Source organism: Monodelphis domestica, chromosome 1, assembly GCF_027887165.1.
Source record: "Monodelphis domestica isolate mMonDom1 chromosome 1, mMonDom1.pri, whole genome shotgun sequence".
In the NCBI taxonomy this organism is placed as follows: Eukaryota; Metazoa; Chordata; class Mammalia; order Didelphimorphia; family Didelphidae; genus Monodelphis; species Monodelphis domestica.
In genome coordinates this window covers 347,919,592-347,938,303 of record NC_077227.1, presented here as the reverse complement: position 1 = coordinate 347,938,303, position 18,712 = coordinate 347,919,592, and the positions used below count along the sequence as shown (strand labels likewise).

The 18,712-nt window shown below is 38.5% G+C and overlaps 1 protein-coding gene across 4 annotated transcripts in view; it reads left to right on the top strand.

The window, feature by feature from the left end:
* The window catches only part of PPP2R2B (protein phosphatase 2 regulatory subunit Bbeta), a 536,905-nt gene that overhangs the window by 45,004 nt on the left and 473,189 nt on the right, over positions 1–18,712 (top strand). Inside the window, exon 1 of one of the 4 annotated variants that reach the window (XM_001369148.4) lies at positions 2,496–3,584. The exons of 2 other annotated variants lie outside the window; for them this stretch is intronic. In XM_001369148.4, coding sequence (XP_001369185.1) covers positions 3,506–3,584 — 79 coding nt within the window. In that variant the 5' untranslated portion in view covers positions 2,496–3,505. Of the gene's footprint in view, positions 1–2,495; positions 3,585–18,712 lie in introns of those variants that run through there. One more of the 4 variants, XM_007473841.3, reaches the window with a different exon arrangement.

The window sequence follows — 18,712 nt, the reverse complement described above, 5'->3', positions numbered from 1 at the left end:
CATGTTCTATATATCAATCTAGAACTAAGGGCCAATGTTCTGGGCCTTGTCCTAGAGTGCCAAATTTCGAAAGTGTTGATGAAGAGGTATAAAAACAACAGAGATTAGTAGTAAGAATAGCTAAAATAAGGTGAGTTATAACAAGCTATAGTAAGTGCCTCCCTTGTCCTGCCATTCTGTCCTGCTATATTGATTGCTTTGCAGTATAATACTCACCACAGGCATGGTTTGAGATACTTGACTTCAGAGCAAAACTTCCTGGTTTTAGCTCTGACTAAAGATAATGGGTATTTAAGAAGTGTTTATTGCTTAAATGTAGTTTTTGAAGGAGACATCTTTGAAGGTTATCATTTGTTATTTTTTAAAGCTTCTCTTTGCAGTTATACCTTGTATTAAGCAATAATATCATATGTCTCTGGAGTTTGGAAATGAAGTTTTATAACTTTCATTTACCTGAATGAATCATGAAAACTTTAATTTATCCTTTGGTATCTGTTAAAATTCAAGCCATTTTTTAAAAATGTGATGGAAAAATTTAATGCAAGTTGGCAATAGAATTCTGGTACTAAAGATTATGATTTTCATGTTTACATTACCTACTTAGTATTGAATCCCTCTACCAAAAGTATCTTTCTAAAAATAGTGCCATCATATCATTTTCCCCTACCTTCTATAAACCTGTGATATCAGATTTTTAAAGGGCTTTATGTAAACTATGAATTTGTAAATTTTCTAAGCATTTAAAAAGGGTAATGCAATTATATATTTATGTACTAATGTCATTAAAGAAAAAAGCCAGAAAATGATGCGGTATTCATTAGGTTTTAACTGAATGGAAATAGTTCCTTGTAATAGCATTTATATAGTAAAGAAATTTAACACTAACAATATGTATTCATTTTAAATGGTTATGTATTTTTAAACTTGTTAAGAAAATCAACTTTATACATTTAAAGCTTTTTTTTCCAACAACTTTTCATCTCTAAAATCTTAATGTGGAATATACCCTAACCAAAAATGAAAGTTGGCAGAAAAAAAACCCTCTAGCACAAATACTTTTTAAAAACTAAAAAATGGTAGCCTAAAACTTAATATTTTTATAAAATATTGTAATATTGACTTGTTTTGTGGATACACTTGAAAATAAGTTTTCTTTGAATGCAAAAAAAGAAGTGTTTATTGCTAATACTAGGTTTTATATGCCAAAGATATTAACAAGGAAATATAAGTATGTGCTTTTTTCCAACAAATCTGGGATTATCCATGCAGCTAATCTAGATCATGCAGTTAAAGGAGGTTGGAAGTTCATGGTGTATGAACCCTTCCACTTTAGAAACAACTCTCCAAATGCCTCCATCTCATTAGAATAAGCCATCATTTCAGTTCCCATGGCTGAGTCTCTTCAGGAGACATGTGGTTCTGTGATAGATTATTTTTTCCATTGAATCAATTTGTTGCTTTACTAAATTGCCCAAATCAATTAGTTGTTTGATATCATACAGATCCAAATTCAAGGTGAGGATGAACAGCAAAGCAAAGAATTGCCTTGTGATCATGCTGCCTGGAACAATAGTCATCTGCTATCTGATGTAATCTAGAACATTCCACCAATGATAAATTAAATAACAATACTTTTTAAAAAGCTGATGTTTTAAATCTTGAAAATTATTCTTATGGATAACTTCAAAGCATGTTCACATTAAATACTCTAAAATTCATCCTTATTGGAGAGCTGTTTTGCTGGTTCTTAAAATTTGCCATTGGTGTTTGTTACATAAGACATGGGATAGTTTTATTCTTCCTTTCTCTCTGTCTAGAATGATGAAGAACATTTTTATCTTTAATCCTGTATCAAAGGTGAGATGGTTGATAATGATATGATAGTTAGCAAAACAGCATCTTGTGATATTTCTTCTAGTCTTGCCAGGTTAGGGTTAGGGGTGCTAAGCAGTGGGATTGGAGGCAGAATTTGGTGTCAGGATCAGAAAAGTGTGAGTCAGTGTCAAAGGAAGGTATATTTCATGATGCAGGGGAAGAGACAGTGGCCTCCGGTCAGGTGGTAGGTTTAAAATCTGTGAAAACAAGCAGAACTTGAGTTTTTAATGAAATGAGAAGACCATTTGATACTTAATAGGCCAGTTTTGTGCTTTGGCTTGAGAAGTCAGTCCTATCCCTCTAGCTACTCTGCCATATTCCCTGCCAAATAACCTTAAGTTGGACACTTCCACATTGGTTCCATGTGTAACCTTGTCCTCCATAGCAATGGCCACCTATAACCAAAGAACAAGGGAGCAAAGCCCAAGAGAGGCTCTGAGTTTGTTTGGCATAATATTTCCAAGCCCATTACTTTGACTTGAGTCAAGGGTGGTCTATCGATTTGCCTTGCTTGGATTCTATCAGTGTGGTTATTATATATTTCCACAGATGAAGAGCACAACCCTTCTCCGACTTTGCAGATAGTTTTTGCAAGTTTCTATGGCCAAAAAATGTCATCTAACCATAATGCAATGGGCATTTTCTCCTTTCGCACTAGCCTCTAGTCACATTCTCATCCATTCAGGAGCATACTGTTCCATAACTGACTTGAGCCCCAATCCTTTCACCCCCATGAATATTCCTATATGTGTGGGGAAGGAGGCAGCCCATCTAAATTCAGGTTCCACTATTCTTGTACTGTGACTTTAAATTTGAACAGCAACCCACTCTGAGCTAAAGTTACTGCTCTTGTGTGAGAGCTGGCAGAAGGGAAAAAAAAAAAAGCAGGCACATAGTTGTGGAACATCAAATCTGTCAGTGTTAGTCCCCTGTCACCGATTCCTCAACCCTGTTATGTTCTGGTTCACCTAAGTGGTAAATAGCCCCTTTGTTCTCCTCGTGGTATTAAAAAGAAGAAGAACAAGAACAAGAAGAAAGAATCAGATCTAGATGAAGCAGGGACAGAGACCCATTTCATTGCACAGTACTTTAATATTCCTGAGATCCCTGGCATGACAGGGCGACTCCTCTTAGCAGCAGTCTCTCCCTGAGCGGGGCTCTGTACCGCCTTTGTTTCATCTGATCTTCTAACTGAATAAGAGATGGTCATTTATCCTCAGTGCTCCCGTATCCTGCTGGATTTCTATTTCTCAAAGAGAAACTGACCAGAAGAAGGAAAAAGGTTGAGGCTGATTTCGGGCAGTGTTGTTGAGTGTGTGTTTACAGGCAGGACTGACTTACTCAGCAAATCCTGCTCTGATGAGCTCCAGCCAATGAAGTGCTTATATCCCGGCTTGCTTGGGGGCTTCTGAGTTTGAGCTGCATGCAGAAATGTAAGCAGCTCTTCCTGGTGCTGATGGCAAAATGGGGTCCACTGCCAGTTCTTCCTCAGGCTTCCTGGCTTTGCAGATCTGGGAGAGATCCTACATAAACCTATCGGTGATGTAGCCTGCCTGGAAAGCCGCAAGAATCCTCATGGATTCAGGAAACTGGTTTTTGATTTAGAATTCTTTTTTTTTTTTTCTGGAAGATGAAATGCTTTTCTCGTTACCTGCCTTACATCTTCCGACCTCCGAACACCATCCTTTCTTCCAGCTGCCACACAGAAGGTACAGACCAGAGAGGGCGGGTGTCTGGGAGGGTGGAAAGCAAGTGGGATGGGTGTATGACTTCCCCCAAAGCTTTGCTGACACTGCTTTTCACAGATTCTAGATGACTGCTGTTCTTGGCAAAAGCTCGCTGGTGACAGACTTCGATTTGCTTGTAAGATCAGCCTGACTGCCTTCTAGATAGAGATTCTTCCCTCAAGGAAAGACTTTCAGAAAAAAAAAAAGCATGATTATGTCAAAAAGGTGTTTCCTGACATGGATGGGAAAATCATTCTAGAATGTTTCTGCCTGTTCTCATTTGATCACACTTAGCATGCAAACAAGTCATCAAAACTGATGGTGTCAAGACAGATTTCCACTAGATGCTGCCAGGCACGTTTTCTTAGGCTCTCAAGTTTGTCACTGTCTATGTAATAACTTGGGGCATGCCCAAGACAGCAATTAGCCAAATAGATTTTGGCTTTTGACGTAAGGCTATAATGTTTGTTGGGTGTTGGAGTTGTTCAGTTATAGTCTGTACTTATTTTGCACACTGAGAAGGTCAGAGCCGACTTTCCTGCACTTGCTTGAAATCTGTTTTCATAGGATCTGAAGTTAATGCTGTTAGGGATCATTTTACCTAACTTTAATACAGCTGGGTCTAGATTAGTGCAAATAACGAATCCCTAGAAGTGGTCGAATTATTCAAATTGGAAGCTTTTTAGGGCTCTAAGGGAATGTCTCCAAAGCTGCTTTCTAGCCTAGCGTGTACTTTGTCTATGTGTGTATACACTGAATGCATGTGTGTATTCTAAACATTTTCTAAAAATCACCATCTCCTGAGCACTGTAGGCTTCAGTATTCCCACTGTAGCTATTTGTCTATTCGTCCCTTATGCACCACTGGCATGAAATTGGTCTGTTTGTTCTCTCCCTGCTACCCCTGAAAAAGAAGGATTTTGAGAACAGAAACTCTTGCTAGTGAATCACCTGGCATCCAGTCAACCATAAGGGTTGCCAGTGCAATCAGTGCCTGGTAGAAATTATGGGTTCAGAAGGAAGAGCCCCAATGAGTCAGTGTGGTCTTCAGAAAAGTAGTGCCAGGACTGAGCTGGGTAAACAGTATTTATGGAAAGCTTGCAAATGATATTACTCCTTGTTATAAAGAAAGGAGCCTGGGTATAAGGGCTGTGTATTTTGAGTGGGAGAGGAATGAAATATAGGGTACAGTGCAGCCAGGCTCTTTTCCATTAGAACCTCCAGGGAAATATCACAGGAGATTGGGAAGACTGTTAGCTTGCCAGTGATCTTGACTTTAAAAAAAAATAAATTATGAGGAATGTCATTTTATTTTTAAATCTGCTATTCTCCCTCTCATCTTCTTTGGATAGCAAAGAAAAATAACTCCTTCTGTGTAGAAGGGTAGCACAACCCATAGGATGGGTCTGTTAGATGCCAAAAACAAGCAGTCAGCCATCACTTACAATCAGTTCCCACTTCCTATCAACTTTATTTCATCAGTAGGTCTCACATCCCTTCCTTTTTCCCTATTCTGACTACCATCACCCTGACACAGGCCTTGTTTCCCACTCTTCCAGGACTAACAAAACAGCTCTATAACCAATATCTCTGCTTTCATTCTGTTCTTGCCAAATCATCCTTAATTCCATTGACAGAATAATCTTTCTCATTTTTGATGTAGTCATTCAACAAACATTTATTAAACTTTGTGTTAGGCTGTGGGTACAAACACAGACTAGGATGATAATCCTCTGCTTAGAACCCTGATTATTGTCATTCAGTCATATCCAACACTTTGTGACTTCCTGGACCATGGGATTTTCTTGGCTGTCCTTGTGGTTTGCCACTTTCTTCTCTTGTGGATCCTTTTATCAGGCAATCAGAGTCAGGGTCACACAACTAAAAAGTGTGTGAGACCAAATATGAGCTCAGGTCTTCCTATCTCTAGAACTCTATTTACTGAGTCACCTACCTGCCTCCTAAGCATACAGAGGTTAAGTGACTTGCCCAAGGTCTCAGAGCTAAGAAGTGCCTGATGCTGGATTTGAAGTCAGAACCTTAATACGGCTCCCTGTTGCCTATGGAACAAAATTCTAAGTAGACTTTGATTCAATACCCTCTTCAATAAAATATCTTCTTCTCTTACCAGTCTTTTCTCATATTACTTCCTTTCACATATTTCAGGTGCAAGCTAAATCGAACTACTTGAAATCTCTTTTCTATGCCACACCATCATTTGCTTCTGTGCTTTTGCTCATGTTGTTCCCTGTGTCCAGAATGTTATCATTCCCAGTCCCTGTCCTGCCAATCTCTACTTGTTGAATTTCTTTAAAAGAATTTAAACCCACTCCTTAAAGTTCCACTCAAATATTACCTGTTCCATAAAGCCTTTCCTATTTCCCTCTACTGGTAATGCCTTTGTTCTCTCAGATCTCTGTTTGTATTTCTCATGCAATCATATCATTTTATATTGTGGTAACTTATATTTGTGCTCTCCTTCTACTATACTATAAGTTCAACTTGATTTATTTGTAATGTATCCAATTCCTATAAATAAAGAATCCCTTGGAGTATTTGAATTACTCAAATTTGAGTCACCTATTTCCAGTGAACTGGAACCAGTGACTATATTTTACAAAATTATGTCTTCAAGCAGTATGAACATGGGTATATGCAACCACTTCAGGGGATTCTTTGTTCACGCAAATAGAGACCTAGCTGTACTTCCTAAGTCCACAGATATATAGTTGATCATTTGGTGCAGTCTCTTCATTTTATAAATGAGGAACATTAGACCTAAAGAGTCAAAGTGTTTTGCCAGAGACCATGCAGTTAGTAATTGGAGGAGCTGGGACTGGGATATATGTTTACCAATAACAGAACCTGGGAACTTTCCAATAGTCCCTTCTATGTGCTCTGAGTAGGTATTCAAGAAACGTTTGTATAATTGAATTGAATTCAGTGGGGGGGGGGGGGAATTACTTATTGAAGTGATTTTGTATCTTGGAGACAAAAATAGTCTGGTGGTTTGACAGAATCTAATTGGCTTTTTAACTGAGTTAACAGATCTGTCTAACAAAAATAGCCAAACCAGTTAGCCTCTGTGATGCTTATCACTGGGAAGAGAAGTAAAAGAAAACAAACCCAAGGTAGGAAGAATTTAGTGATAATCACTATGGAACCATCATCAGAAGTCATTCTTCAAGGATCTGTGAATTCATCTGGCTATTTCTTCCACTGATCCATATCATGGTCTCTCTTTGCCATAGAAAATGGTCTTTGCGAATTGCCATGGTCACAAAATAAATCCCACTGCAGTCAACTTTTGATGAACGCCCATTTCTCCCTGGTTTTACATTGTCCCCTATGCCTGGAATGCTCTCCCTCCTCACTTCTATCCCTCAGAATCTTTGATTTCCTTCAAGACTAAGATCAAAGGCCATTTTCTTAGGAAGCCTTTTCTAGTCCTTCCAATAAATAGTATCTTCCCATACAAGGTTACTTTCCAAAAAAAAATATTTTTTATTTGTTTCATTAAAACATTCAGTTAACTCCCTCCTCCTCTCTCCTGCCCCCGTTAGAGAAGGCATCATTTGGGGGGGGGGGAGGTTTGTTTATGTATAAAACTATATCTTATTCCTATTCATCAGTTCCTTCTCTATAGGTGAGTACACAAAAGTCATTCTTCAAACAATATTTCTGTTGCTGTATATAACATTCTTTCTCAGTTGTATGTGAAATTATAGAAGAGTGAAAGAAGCAGAACAAAAAGTTACTTTTGTATCTACTTTATAAGTATCTTGTATGTACCTATTCATATACATTCTGTCTTCCTCTTAAGAATGTAAGCTCCTTGAGGGCAGGAACTGATTTTGCTTTTTATATCTTTAGCATCAAGAACAGTGCTAGGTACATATTAAATGCTTAATAAATATTTATTGATTTTGCTTTTTCTTTGATTCTTAGCATAAGAAAAGTATCTGGCACATATTAGGTGCTTAATAAAAATTCATTGGGCTTGCTTCTTTGTATTCACAGTCTAAGTGCCTGACACATAGTAAGTACGTAATATATATTTAGTGATTAACCAATTGATCACCTGGCTTGTCCTCCACTAACAGGCCTAATGGCTATTCTTTGAGCCCATGTGCCAAGCTAGGAATTCTGTTCTAACGGCATAGGCACTGTGTGTTAAATATTTGAACAAGGTTTCTGAAATTTAGTAAAATTTCGTGTGTGTGTGTGTGTGTGTGTGTGTGTGTGTGTGTGTGTGTGTGTTCATCCCAATATTGCCTTGCAAAGTAAGGAGTTCCAGCATCTATCAGCGGTTCTAACTGTCATGGACCATCGGTGACAGTTCTGCTATTCACCCCAATCTCTGTTACCAGTGGTATAATTCTGTTATCAGGACCAAGGTGAGCAATTTTTTTTTCTTTAAAGATTTTCCAATAAATAAACAAATAAATAAAGACTTTCCAAGATGATGAAACTATTTCAAAACTGATTGACTCTATTTTCCTTTATGACTGGCAAATGATACCTTATAGGCTTATATGGAGAAATTATGTTTCTCTTCCTCACATCATCACATCTTACTTAATTGTCAAAAGAAATTGTGGATAATTTATTCAAAGCCAAAAACATGCAAGTCAGATGAACAGACCTGTAGAAGCCCACTGGAACTCTTGTAAATGCTTAGACGGCCCATTATGTAGGTATGATGGAAAGGATTGACCTGGTCAGAAGACCAAAATTCTAGTTTTAGCTTTGCCACTAAATATAGAGGTGAAAGAGAATCTTAAATTTGGAAGAGTCCATGGAGGCTAGCCTGAATCAAAATGAAGTCTTCTATACTATACCTGACAGCTGATCATCCTTGGAAAAACTGATTACCTTCTCTGGCACTCAATCCAATTTTTGGACAATTCTAATAGGTAGGCAACTTTTTTTCTTAAATTCAGCATAAATCTGCCTTTCTGTAACATTCACCTAGTTAAAATCCAAGCTCCTCATTTTACCCCCTGAAGCCAAGCAAAATAAGCCTAATTTCTTCTTTTCTTTCTTTTTTCTTTTGTTGTTGAAGCATCCTAAATTTTTAATACTCTCTTTATAGGTTTGCTTATACCACTTTTGATCTTTAAATTGTTAAAAAAAATTGGTAACTGCCACAATTTAACACTAGGCAGTGGTCACCAGAGTTCCACTGATTTTCTATAGAGTCCTGCTTTGCAGGGTATTTTGAAAGAGCTCTCTTGGGTCTTGGTCCTTTTTGCTGGAAATAGGCATGGAAGGTTTTAGCCTTCCTGTTGCTTTTCCTATATTTCTTTGAACTCTTCAGTGTTCTTACAGAATTTTTTTCATAATTTTTAGAGTATTATTTATCTAGGTCATCCTGAAAGGGGTGCTCAAACTCGAGGTCATTCACAAGTTCTATGCGAAGCTAAATGATTTTATCAGTTTAGATTACTGGCTTCCATTTTTTAGCTCTGGTAGATAGATCTGCCCATTTTAATTGATGCAAGGGAGAACAATCTGTATTTTAAATATGATGATTTCAATAGACACTGTTAAGAAGTTGATTTCAATTCTGAAGTTACTTTTATCACATGGAGGATTGCCAGGAACAATAAACACATGCAAAATCAATAAATTAACTTAATCAACTGAGGTATTATGGAATTTTTTCATTGCACATTTTCAGATGTCTCCTAATTCCCACATTGGCCTATGCTGGCCACCATTTTGGATTCAGTACTGCTGCTGCCTGTGCCCAATCCTCTTTTCACATGGTTGTACTTTAAATATTTGTATAGCTATCGTTTTCTCAAACTCTTCTCTTTGGGGGGCTAGATATCCTCAGTTCCTCGAACTGGTTCTCATATGACAAAAACTTTTTCACTCCCTGTGACCTTGGACAAATCATTGAATCTCCTTAGACCTCAATTTCCTCAAATGATGACTAGGAATAAGGACACATACTCTCCCTGCCTGCCTCATAAGATTTTGAAGCTTAAATTAGGCCATGTATGTGAACACACTTTGAAATAAAGTATGCAAATGTAAGATATTCTTGTTTCAGTCAGAACAAAAATACATCTCTTATGGTTCAACTTAAGAAGGAAACTGTTCCTGAAATGGTGGGGTTCTGGCATCACAGGCCCCCATTACAACGTTTTTCCTTAAAAGGAGTTTAATAAAAACAAAAACAAATCAAACAAGTGATGCATGAACAGGTCCTTGATAGAGACACTCAAGATTCTCTTACCATCTCTGTGGACCTAATTAAAAGAGCAATATTTCTCCCTTCCCCCATTGTGAGAGATGACTCATCTGGCAAAAGTATTTCACTATGAGAGGGACAAAATATCAGTCAGACAGAGACTAATCTGTCCAGGAACAAGGAGGAAATGGTGCAGTAACAAGGAAAGGAGAGATATCTTTTAAAACATGAGCCCTTCCCTACTCCTTCTTCCTTTGACACCTCTATGAAGCTTACCATCCAAAGCATTATGTAAATATATACATATATATGAAACATACTTATATATGTGTGTTACATATAATATAAAGTATTATATACTTACAATATATTATACATGTAGATATAGATCTATTGTTGTTGTTCAGTCATATCCAAATCTTTGTGACCCTATATGGAGTTTTCTTAGTAAAGATACTGGAATGGTTTGCCATTTTTTTCTCCAGTATATTAAGGAAAAATAGAGGTGAAGTGACTTTCCCAGGGTCACACAGCTGGTGAGTATCTGAGGTTGGATCTGAATGCAGGTCTTCCTGATTCCAGGCCAAATCAATGAGCCACCTGACTGTCCCCTCCCCTATCTGTGTGTGTGTGTGTATGTGTGTGTGTGTGTGTGTGTTATTTTTAGTAGGAGAGTTGTGTGGCAAGTAAAGAAGCATATATTCTTAAGTTCTTATGTTCATTTGAGGAAAGTGAGAATCCAGAAAGAAGTGACATGCTAGATCAAGATCATATAGCTATGGAATTACAAAGCTGGTACTAGGACTTATTTTTTGCTCACCAACTTTGGGACACATGAGCAGTTGTAGGTAGATGTTTCAAGAAGGTCTCCAGGAAGATTATCTATCTATATGGCTTGTATTTCTTTGTCTTTGATAAAGTACACAGAAATTAAACTTTCATTTTGCTTTTTTTTTCTCCCACAGAAAAATTGTCCCCACAATCTATTTTCTAATGATGAAACACATTGAATTTTCTTTCTTTCTTTCTCTATCTTTTTCTTTCCTTCCTTCCTTCCCTCCTTCCTTCCTTTCTGTCTGTCTTTATTTCTCCTTCTTTCCCCTGGCCTGATGTCCTTCTTGCCTTCCTTCCTCCCTCCTTTCCTTTCCTCATTCCTTCCTTCCTTCCTCTCTCTCTCTCCCCTACTTCTCTCTCTGTGTATCTCCCCAACAACAGAACTTTTTCATTCACAGATATGGGTTCATTTGCTAGAAGTTTCTGAGAAAAAAATAAGCACACACCTCCCCCTCTGACTCCCCCATTTTAATTATAGGCTCACAGATCTAGAGCTAAAAAAAGGAGCCTCAAAGGCTATATAGCACAATATACTTAGTTAACAGATGAAGGATCTGAGACTTGGGGGGCTTTAATGACTTATCCCAGAGATCAGTATTCCCCAAATGCACCATGCTCATTCTCAATTCCATTCTCTGGTTCTTCTTCTTCTTCTATCTTTTAATGCTCTTTCTCATCTCCTCTCTGTCAGTCCAAATCTTTTGCATGTTCAAAGTTCAGTTCAAGTCCTACCTCCTTGAAACTTCACGGTTTTTCTCAGCCCACACCAATGTCTCTTTTTGCTGAGACAATACTTATTGTCAATTAGTCAACAAGCATTTATCATGTTCCATATATGATGTACAATATTATAAATAATATATTATTAATTAAAATAGTCATAGGACATGGTTAAGATTAAATATATATTATAAATATTAGTTGATAGATAATTTAATGCTTAATTACATTCTACCTTTTATTTTTTAATAGGTGTTTGTTCAATAAATGATTAATCAACATGAATAAATTTGGGGCAATAGGGAAGAAAAAAGCTGGGTAGATAGGGCCTAGTATAAAATGATTATGGTCCATAGAAGCTAAGCAAAGTAATTTTGCTTTACTTGGATTATAAATGGGAATTATGGTAGGTTCTTGTGCAGAGATGTGCTATCATGAAACTGGTATTCATTACGTCTGAAAGTAGAACAGAAAATGTGTTGGGGAGGAAAGAGGAAAGCCCAGTGTCAAGAAGAAAAGGTAGAAGATCATTGTATAATCTGGGCAAGAAGTATTGAGAGCCAAAACTAGGATAGAAATGGAAGAAATGTAGAGACAAATTTGTACTGGACTCAGGGATGTGCTGGTAAATATTGAACAATTAGCTCTTCAAAAATCAGGAGACATTTTAAAATTTAATCAACATTACTCACACTCTCTTTATACACATATATATAATATCTAAGTATCAAGAGTCTTCCTCTTGAACAATAACAAAAAACCTTTTCCCTTAATTATTAAAAGAGGTAAAAGTAGCTCTCATTTTTTTTATTTGAGAGTGCCAAGACTTTAAACATGTCATCTTGTAGCACCCATTTTTAGAGCACTTAAGATTCCTAACAAATTCAGCAATCTATATGGTAGGTAGCATCAAGATCATTGCCCATTTTGCTCATGAAGAATTCAGGGCCAGAGAGGTCAAGTCTTTTGTCTAAGCTTGAAAATGTAGTGTCCAAGCTAGTTAGTCTAGGAAACCAAGTCTTACTTCAAGATGAATGAGTGCTCTTTCCAGTATAACACACGATCTCTCAGTCACATTTCCTGAAACTGATCATTTTTTTAAACCCTTACCTTCCATCTTAGAATCAACACTGTGTATTGGTTCCAAGGCAGAAGAGACCACTCTAGGCTAGGCAATGGGGCAAAAAGTGACTTACCCAGGCAAAATAGGCAAAGTCAAAAGTGACTTACCCAGGGTCACACAGCTAAGAAGTGTCTGAGGCCAAATTTAAACCCAGGACCTCCCATGTGTAGGCTTGGATCTCAATCCACTGAAGCACCCAGCTGCCCTTTGTAATCAGTATTTTTTTAGTTTTTTAAACTCAGTGTCTTCATTTACCTGGTACAATGTTATGTTCTGGTTCTACCATTCTAGTTACAACTCCAAGTGCTATTATCCTTTTCTATTTAACATTGTTTAATTTCAACTTAGAGTAGATGGGCTTAAGCTTAATAACCTACTGAAACATGCAACTTGTATGGATGCCAAAGCATGCATGCCAAGGGAAGAACACTTGAATGCTCCATACCCAAGACCAGTGGTCATTTTGATTTTTAGGTTTTGCTTGAGGTATTAGCTAGGGGGTACAGTAGACAAAATGCTGGTCTTAGACTCAGGAAGACCTGGTTTGATATGTAGTCTCAGACACTAGTTTGTGACCCTGGGCAAGTAGCTTAACCCTATTTGCCTCAGTTTCCTCAATTGTAAAATGAACCGGAGAAGGACATGGCAAAGCATTCCAAAATCTTAGCCAAGAAAACCCCACAAGGGTCACAAAGTATTGTACACAACTAAAAAAATGACCAAATAAAATTAGTTGATGGGAAATCATAGCATTTAAATCTGTCAGAGACCTTAAAGAATACTTAGACCAATGCTTTTGTTTTCTAAATTAGGAAATTGAGGTCCAGAGAGGTTTGATAGGATCACATTTTTTTTTAAGCTGGAAAACACCTTTGAAACTATCCAATTGAAGGCTACGAGACCTAGAGATATGAGATTACTTATTGAAGTTCACACAGTGAATTAGCAGCAGAGCTGAGTTTTAAACTTAGACGCTGATTGCAAATAAAGAAGTTTTTCTATCATATCAAGCTGGAATAGCAGAAGAGTGGTTTTGGGCCCAAGTTTTTCTGATTTAAAACCCTGGGTTTTTCCCACAAAATTTGGTGATTTTTTCTCCCTTCTGTGCCATAATTGATTATTCTGTGCAAAGTAAAGTACAAAGCATTTAGAGAGAGGCAAAGCATAGAGAAATCTTGATCCTGACCATGAAAGAGCTTATATTCTACTCTGGGGTGGGGTAGAAAAATATGGCACATATACAAATAGTCATCGTGTAAAATAATATAGGATAAGTGTATAAGAGAGGTACAAAGTACTGTGTGAGAATCAAAGGGAAATCATGGCCAGCTGTTATGGACCTTAAGGATGAATAGCAGGGTCAATGAGGTGTCACAGTGAATAAGCATCAGAACTGAAGTCAAGAGGACCTGGGTTCAAATCTGAATTCAGACACTTCCCCTAACCCTGTTTGCCTAGCCTTTGCTTGCCTTACTTCTTAGAACTGTTATGAAGACAGAAAAATAAGGGGTTTTTTGTTTGTTTCTTTCTTTAGGATGATTAGGAATTCAGCAAATGGGATGGAGCTGGGAAAAGGTAGAAAAAAGCATGTCAAGAAGAGAGAAAACCATGAGAAAAGATTTTGAGGCTGCAAAATTTCAGGCATGAATGGGGGATGATGATCAGTACAGTTTGTTTGGAATGATGGCAGACCTTTCCATTGTCTGCCCATCTATTACAGATTGAGTATAGGGTCCTTTTCTGCTTGAATCCTTGTTGAAGAGTTTGAACCCTACTTTTAAAGAATAATGTTTAATCTTTGAAGTTGTTTTGAGCACAAAATAAACATGTCAAAAATGATATTTTAAAAGAAACAGCCTTAGAAACAAGAGCTGAGAACTCCAAGTTACCACCCCCATTCTTCCACTCATTTACCTGGACAAGTAACCTAAAGAGATTTATTAGGATTCACTTTTCTGAAATTAAATTAATAATATTAGTACTACATATTTCATAGAGTTGAGTTTGGGGTTTTTTTCAAGATCACGAGGTTATAAATGATGAGCTGGTAGGGACCTTTGAGGTAATCTAGCTCAACCTCTTCTTTTCATAGATAAGGAAACTGAGGCTCCATAGAAATTAAGATTTGACCAAGGGGGCAGCTGGGTAGCTCAGTGGATTGAGAGCCAAGCCTAGAGATGGGAGGTCCTAGGTTCAAATCTGGCCTCAGACACTTCCTAGCTGTGTGACCCTGGGCAAGTCACTTGACCCCCATTGCCTAGCCCTTACCACTCTTCTATTGACTCCAAGATGGAAGGTAAGGGTTTAAAAAAAAAGAAAGATTTGACCAAGATATATGCATTTGAACTTGAGATTTCCAATTGCAGAGTCACTTTTCTTTTTTTTTTAAACCCTTAGCGTTTAGGTGGTAAGGGCTAGGCCATGTGGGTTAAGTGACTTCCTTAGGGTCGCACAGCTGGGAAGTGTCTGAGGTCAGATTTGAACCCAGGACCTTCTATTTCTAGACCTGGCTCTCAATCCATTGAGCCACCCAGCTGCCCCCTCAAAGCCACTTTTCTGACCACTGCCTCCCAAGCCCTTTGGTAGATGTGAAAATGGTTTGGAAGGCATATTAAAAGTGCAAGGGGAAAAAAAGTGCAAAGAATTGCTATTATTGACCAGTATTGTTACTTACTGCTGCCCTTTCCCATCATCTATCTGTACCAGTGTGTGAGGGGGGACATCCTTTTCAAAGAGAGCCTTTGAGGGGCAGTTGGGTGACTCAGTGGATAGAAAGCCAGTCCTAGAAATGAGAAGTCCTGGGTTCAAATCTAACCTCAAACACTTCCTACCTAGGTGATACTGGGCAAGTAACTGAACCCTCATAGCCTAGACCTTACCACTCTTCTGCCTTGGAGTCAAAACATGGTATTGATTCTAAGAAGGAAGGTTAAAGATTGAGAGAGAGAGAGAGAGAGAGAGAGAGAGAGAGAGAGAGAGAGAGAGAGAGAGAGAGAGAGAGAAGAGAGAGAGAGAGAGAAGAGAGAGAGAGAGAGAGAGAGAGAGAGAGAGAGAGAAGAGAGAGAGAGAGAAGAGAGAGAGAGAGAGAGAGAGAGAGAGAGAGAGAGAGAGAGAGAGAGAGAGAGAGAGAGAGAGAGAGAGAGAGAGAGAAAGGCTTTGTTTCAAGAGCTCCCTGGTCCATCTCTTCACCATAATGACCTCATCAGATTTTGAGGACACAGAGCCTAATGTTTTCCTTTTAAAGAGGTTTTTGGACTCCAAGGTCTCTTGGTCAGTGCCATTTCTGATTGGTGTTCAGGGACTCATTGTTATTCCCTTGTACTTGTGACCTAAGGCAATTTCTCCATTTTGGCATAATTTTATAAATCTAATAGGAAAAAAACACTTGCAATGAAATCATTGTCATTGCTCCTGGGGCAGGTCCATTTGTTTTCTGAGTCATCATTAGGACTGTGACTTGCCTGGCAGACAGTCGGGGGGAGGAGGAAGGAAAGATGGGTTGCAATGGCAAAGGCAGCAGAAGCTCTGGAGAGCACAGTTGGGCTGGGGGGCAGGGAGGGAGATGAGGGAGAATGAGTGGCTGAGGAAGGGGAGGGGTCGAGTGTCTAGGCTTGTGTCTGAAAGCTGGCCCTGGATTTATTGTCTGGGGTCAGACAAACGCCCCTCCCCGAGTCCTGTCACAGCAAATTCGGTGGCATTTGCTTTCCCTCACGGTGGGAGGGAAGGGTGAGCCAAGGAGCCTGCCTGTGACAGGATTCAGCGAAAACCATACCTCGCAGCAGGAGAGGCAGAGCCTTTAAAAGATTTCCCAGGTCCTGGATACCAATAGGCCTCTAATTCAGAGCCACGGATGTCCCATGTTCACAAGCAACTGTTTCTGACTGTGTCTGACAGAGCAGGCCTGCAAACATGGAGACCTGTTTACTGTTTTATAACCCAGACAAAGGCTGATTTTCTTCTCACCATTTTCCCCAATGATCATTGCCAAGAACACTGCATGTACTGTTTTGGAAAAGAGCTAGGCATTCTGGGCATTGAGAAATGGGTTAAGTTAGCTCTTCCAAAACCAGCTCCAACAACAGTAGGATATTTGAATAGATGGAGAAAGACAGCTTGGAACCACAACTCTCAGAGCTTGCTTTATTTTAAAAAAAAATTTTTGTTACGTCTTCATGTTGATTTTTCTTTAAGCTATTGTAGTCATTCATTGTGTATATTGTTCTTTTGGCTCTGTTTTCTTCTATTGCTATGAATCTTCTGTTGTTTCTAAGAATTCTTCAAATTTGTCATTTTTTATGCTATTATAACTCATTATGTTTGTTCAACAATTCCCCAGTTGTTAGAAACATACTTTATTTCCAGCTTTGTATTATCAGAAATATTCAATCAATAAGCATTTACTAAGCACTTACTGTGCGCCAGGCACACTGGCTAATGCTCCTATAAATGTTTTTTATAAATATGGGTCTTTTCTTGCTTTCATTAAGTGTCAAAAGTATACACAATCTCATAACTTTTATTGGCACAATTCCAAATGCTTCTCTCTCTCTCTCTCTCTCTCTCTCTCTCTCTCTCTCTCTCTCTCTCTCTCTCTCTCTCTCTCTCTCTCTCTCTCCAACTTACTTTCTGTCTTAGTATGAATTCTGAAACAAAAGAGTAAAAGAGTAGCAAAGACTGGGAAAATGGAGTTAAGAGTTAATTGACTTGCTCACGGTTACACAACCCAGGGAGTGACTAAGTCCAGATTTGAACCCACGTTCTCCCAACTCCATATCTGGTGCTCTATCCACTGTGCCACCTAGCTGCTCCAATTCCAAATTATTTTCAAAAATGATCATCCCAATTCATAGTTCCACCATCAGGGAATTAGAATGCCTATCTTCCCTCAACCATTCCAACAATTGATTTTTCCTATGTTTCAATATCTGGAGATGATCTTTAGTGGGTTAATATCCAAGCATTTCTGGGGCTGCTGGGAAGAAGAAAGATGAACCTGTTCTGCTAATATCTATTGACCCCAGAAGGCTAGGAGAAGTGTGTATAAATGGTAGGGGCAAATTTGTACTTGGTTGGGGAGGGGATGAATTTCCTAATAACTGGGGTATCCACAAATGAGACAGTCTGCCTGAGAAAATGATCAGTTTTCCTTTACTAAGGGCCAATCTGGATAACTACTATCCAAAGAATGTTTTAGATGTTGTTCAGTCATTTGAGTTGTGCCTGAATCTTCGTGATCCCCTTTGGGGTTTTCCTGGCAAAGGTATTGGAGTAGTTTGCCATTTCTTTCTCCAGCTCATTTTGCAGATGAAGAAACTAATGCAAACAGTCTTAAATGACTTGCCCAGGGTTACACAACTCTAATGAAACTGAATTTGAACTCAGATCTTCCTGACTCCAGGCTTGGCACTCTTTTCACTGTGCCACCTAGTTGTCCAAAGTTATAAATTGTTGTTTGTTCTTGTTCACTTGTGTCCAACTCTTCATGACCAGACAGGCCATAGCTATCTATGGGAAATTTTCTTGGCAAGGATGTTAGAGTGGTTTGTCATTTCCTTCTCCAGTGGAAACAGTGGATATTTTTGTCAGAGACTAAGTGGTCTGTCCAGGGTTGGTCATACTAGCTAGGAAGTGTCCGAAGTTGAATTTGAACTCAGATCTTCCTGACTCCAATGCTCTTACCCCCTGAGAGACAGCTATCTAGGGTGGTAGATAAAGGGAATTATTGTTTAAGTATGAATTGAACAGGGGGCTCCATAAGGCCTCTTCCAGCTCTGAGATTTAATTTCAATAGGGGATACCTCAGGCTTACTTTAATTTGTATTTTTCTGATTATTAGTGATTTCTTAACATTGCCCCCTAGGCAATTATTGATCATGTTTCTTTTTCTTTTGAAAACTATTTGTACCTATCTAATTTGTATTCTTCTATAGGAAAAAAATTATCTCTGTCCCTAATGAAAACTGTGTGTTTGTTTGACCTCTTATCCTAAATATATATGCAGGAAGATGTGAGTGGTCATATTTCTCCCCTGACTCAGTTCACTGATAGCCAGCCTTGGACACAAGGTGGCTGGGTAGATCAAGTTCTCCATTAGGCATTACCCAGTCCCTTCCCAGAGAGCAAGTAGTGAATGAAGTGTGTGCTGCTTGAGCAAGGGGGAAGGAGCTTGCCTTGAGTATTCTCTGCAGGGCTGGTCCTTGGCACAATGGGGAAGAAGGTCTAGTTTGTTTTA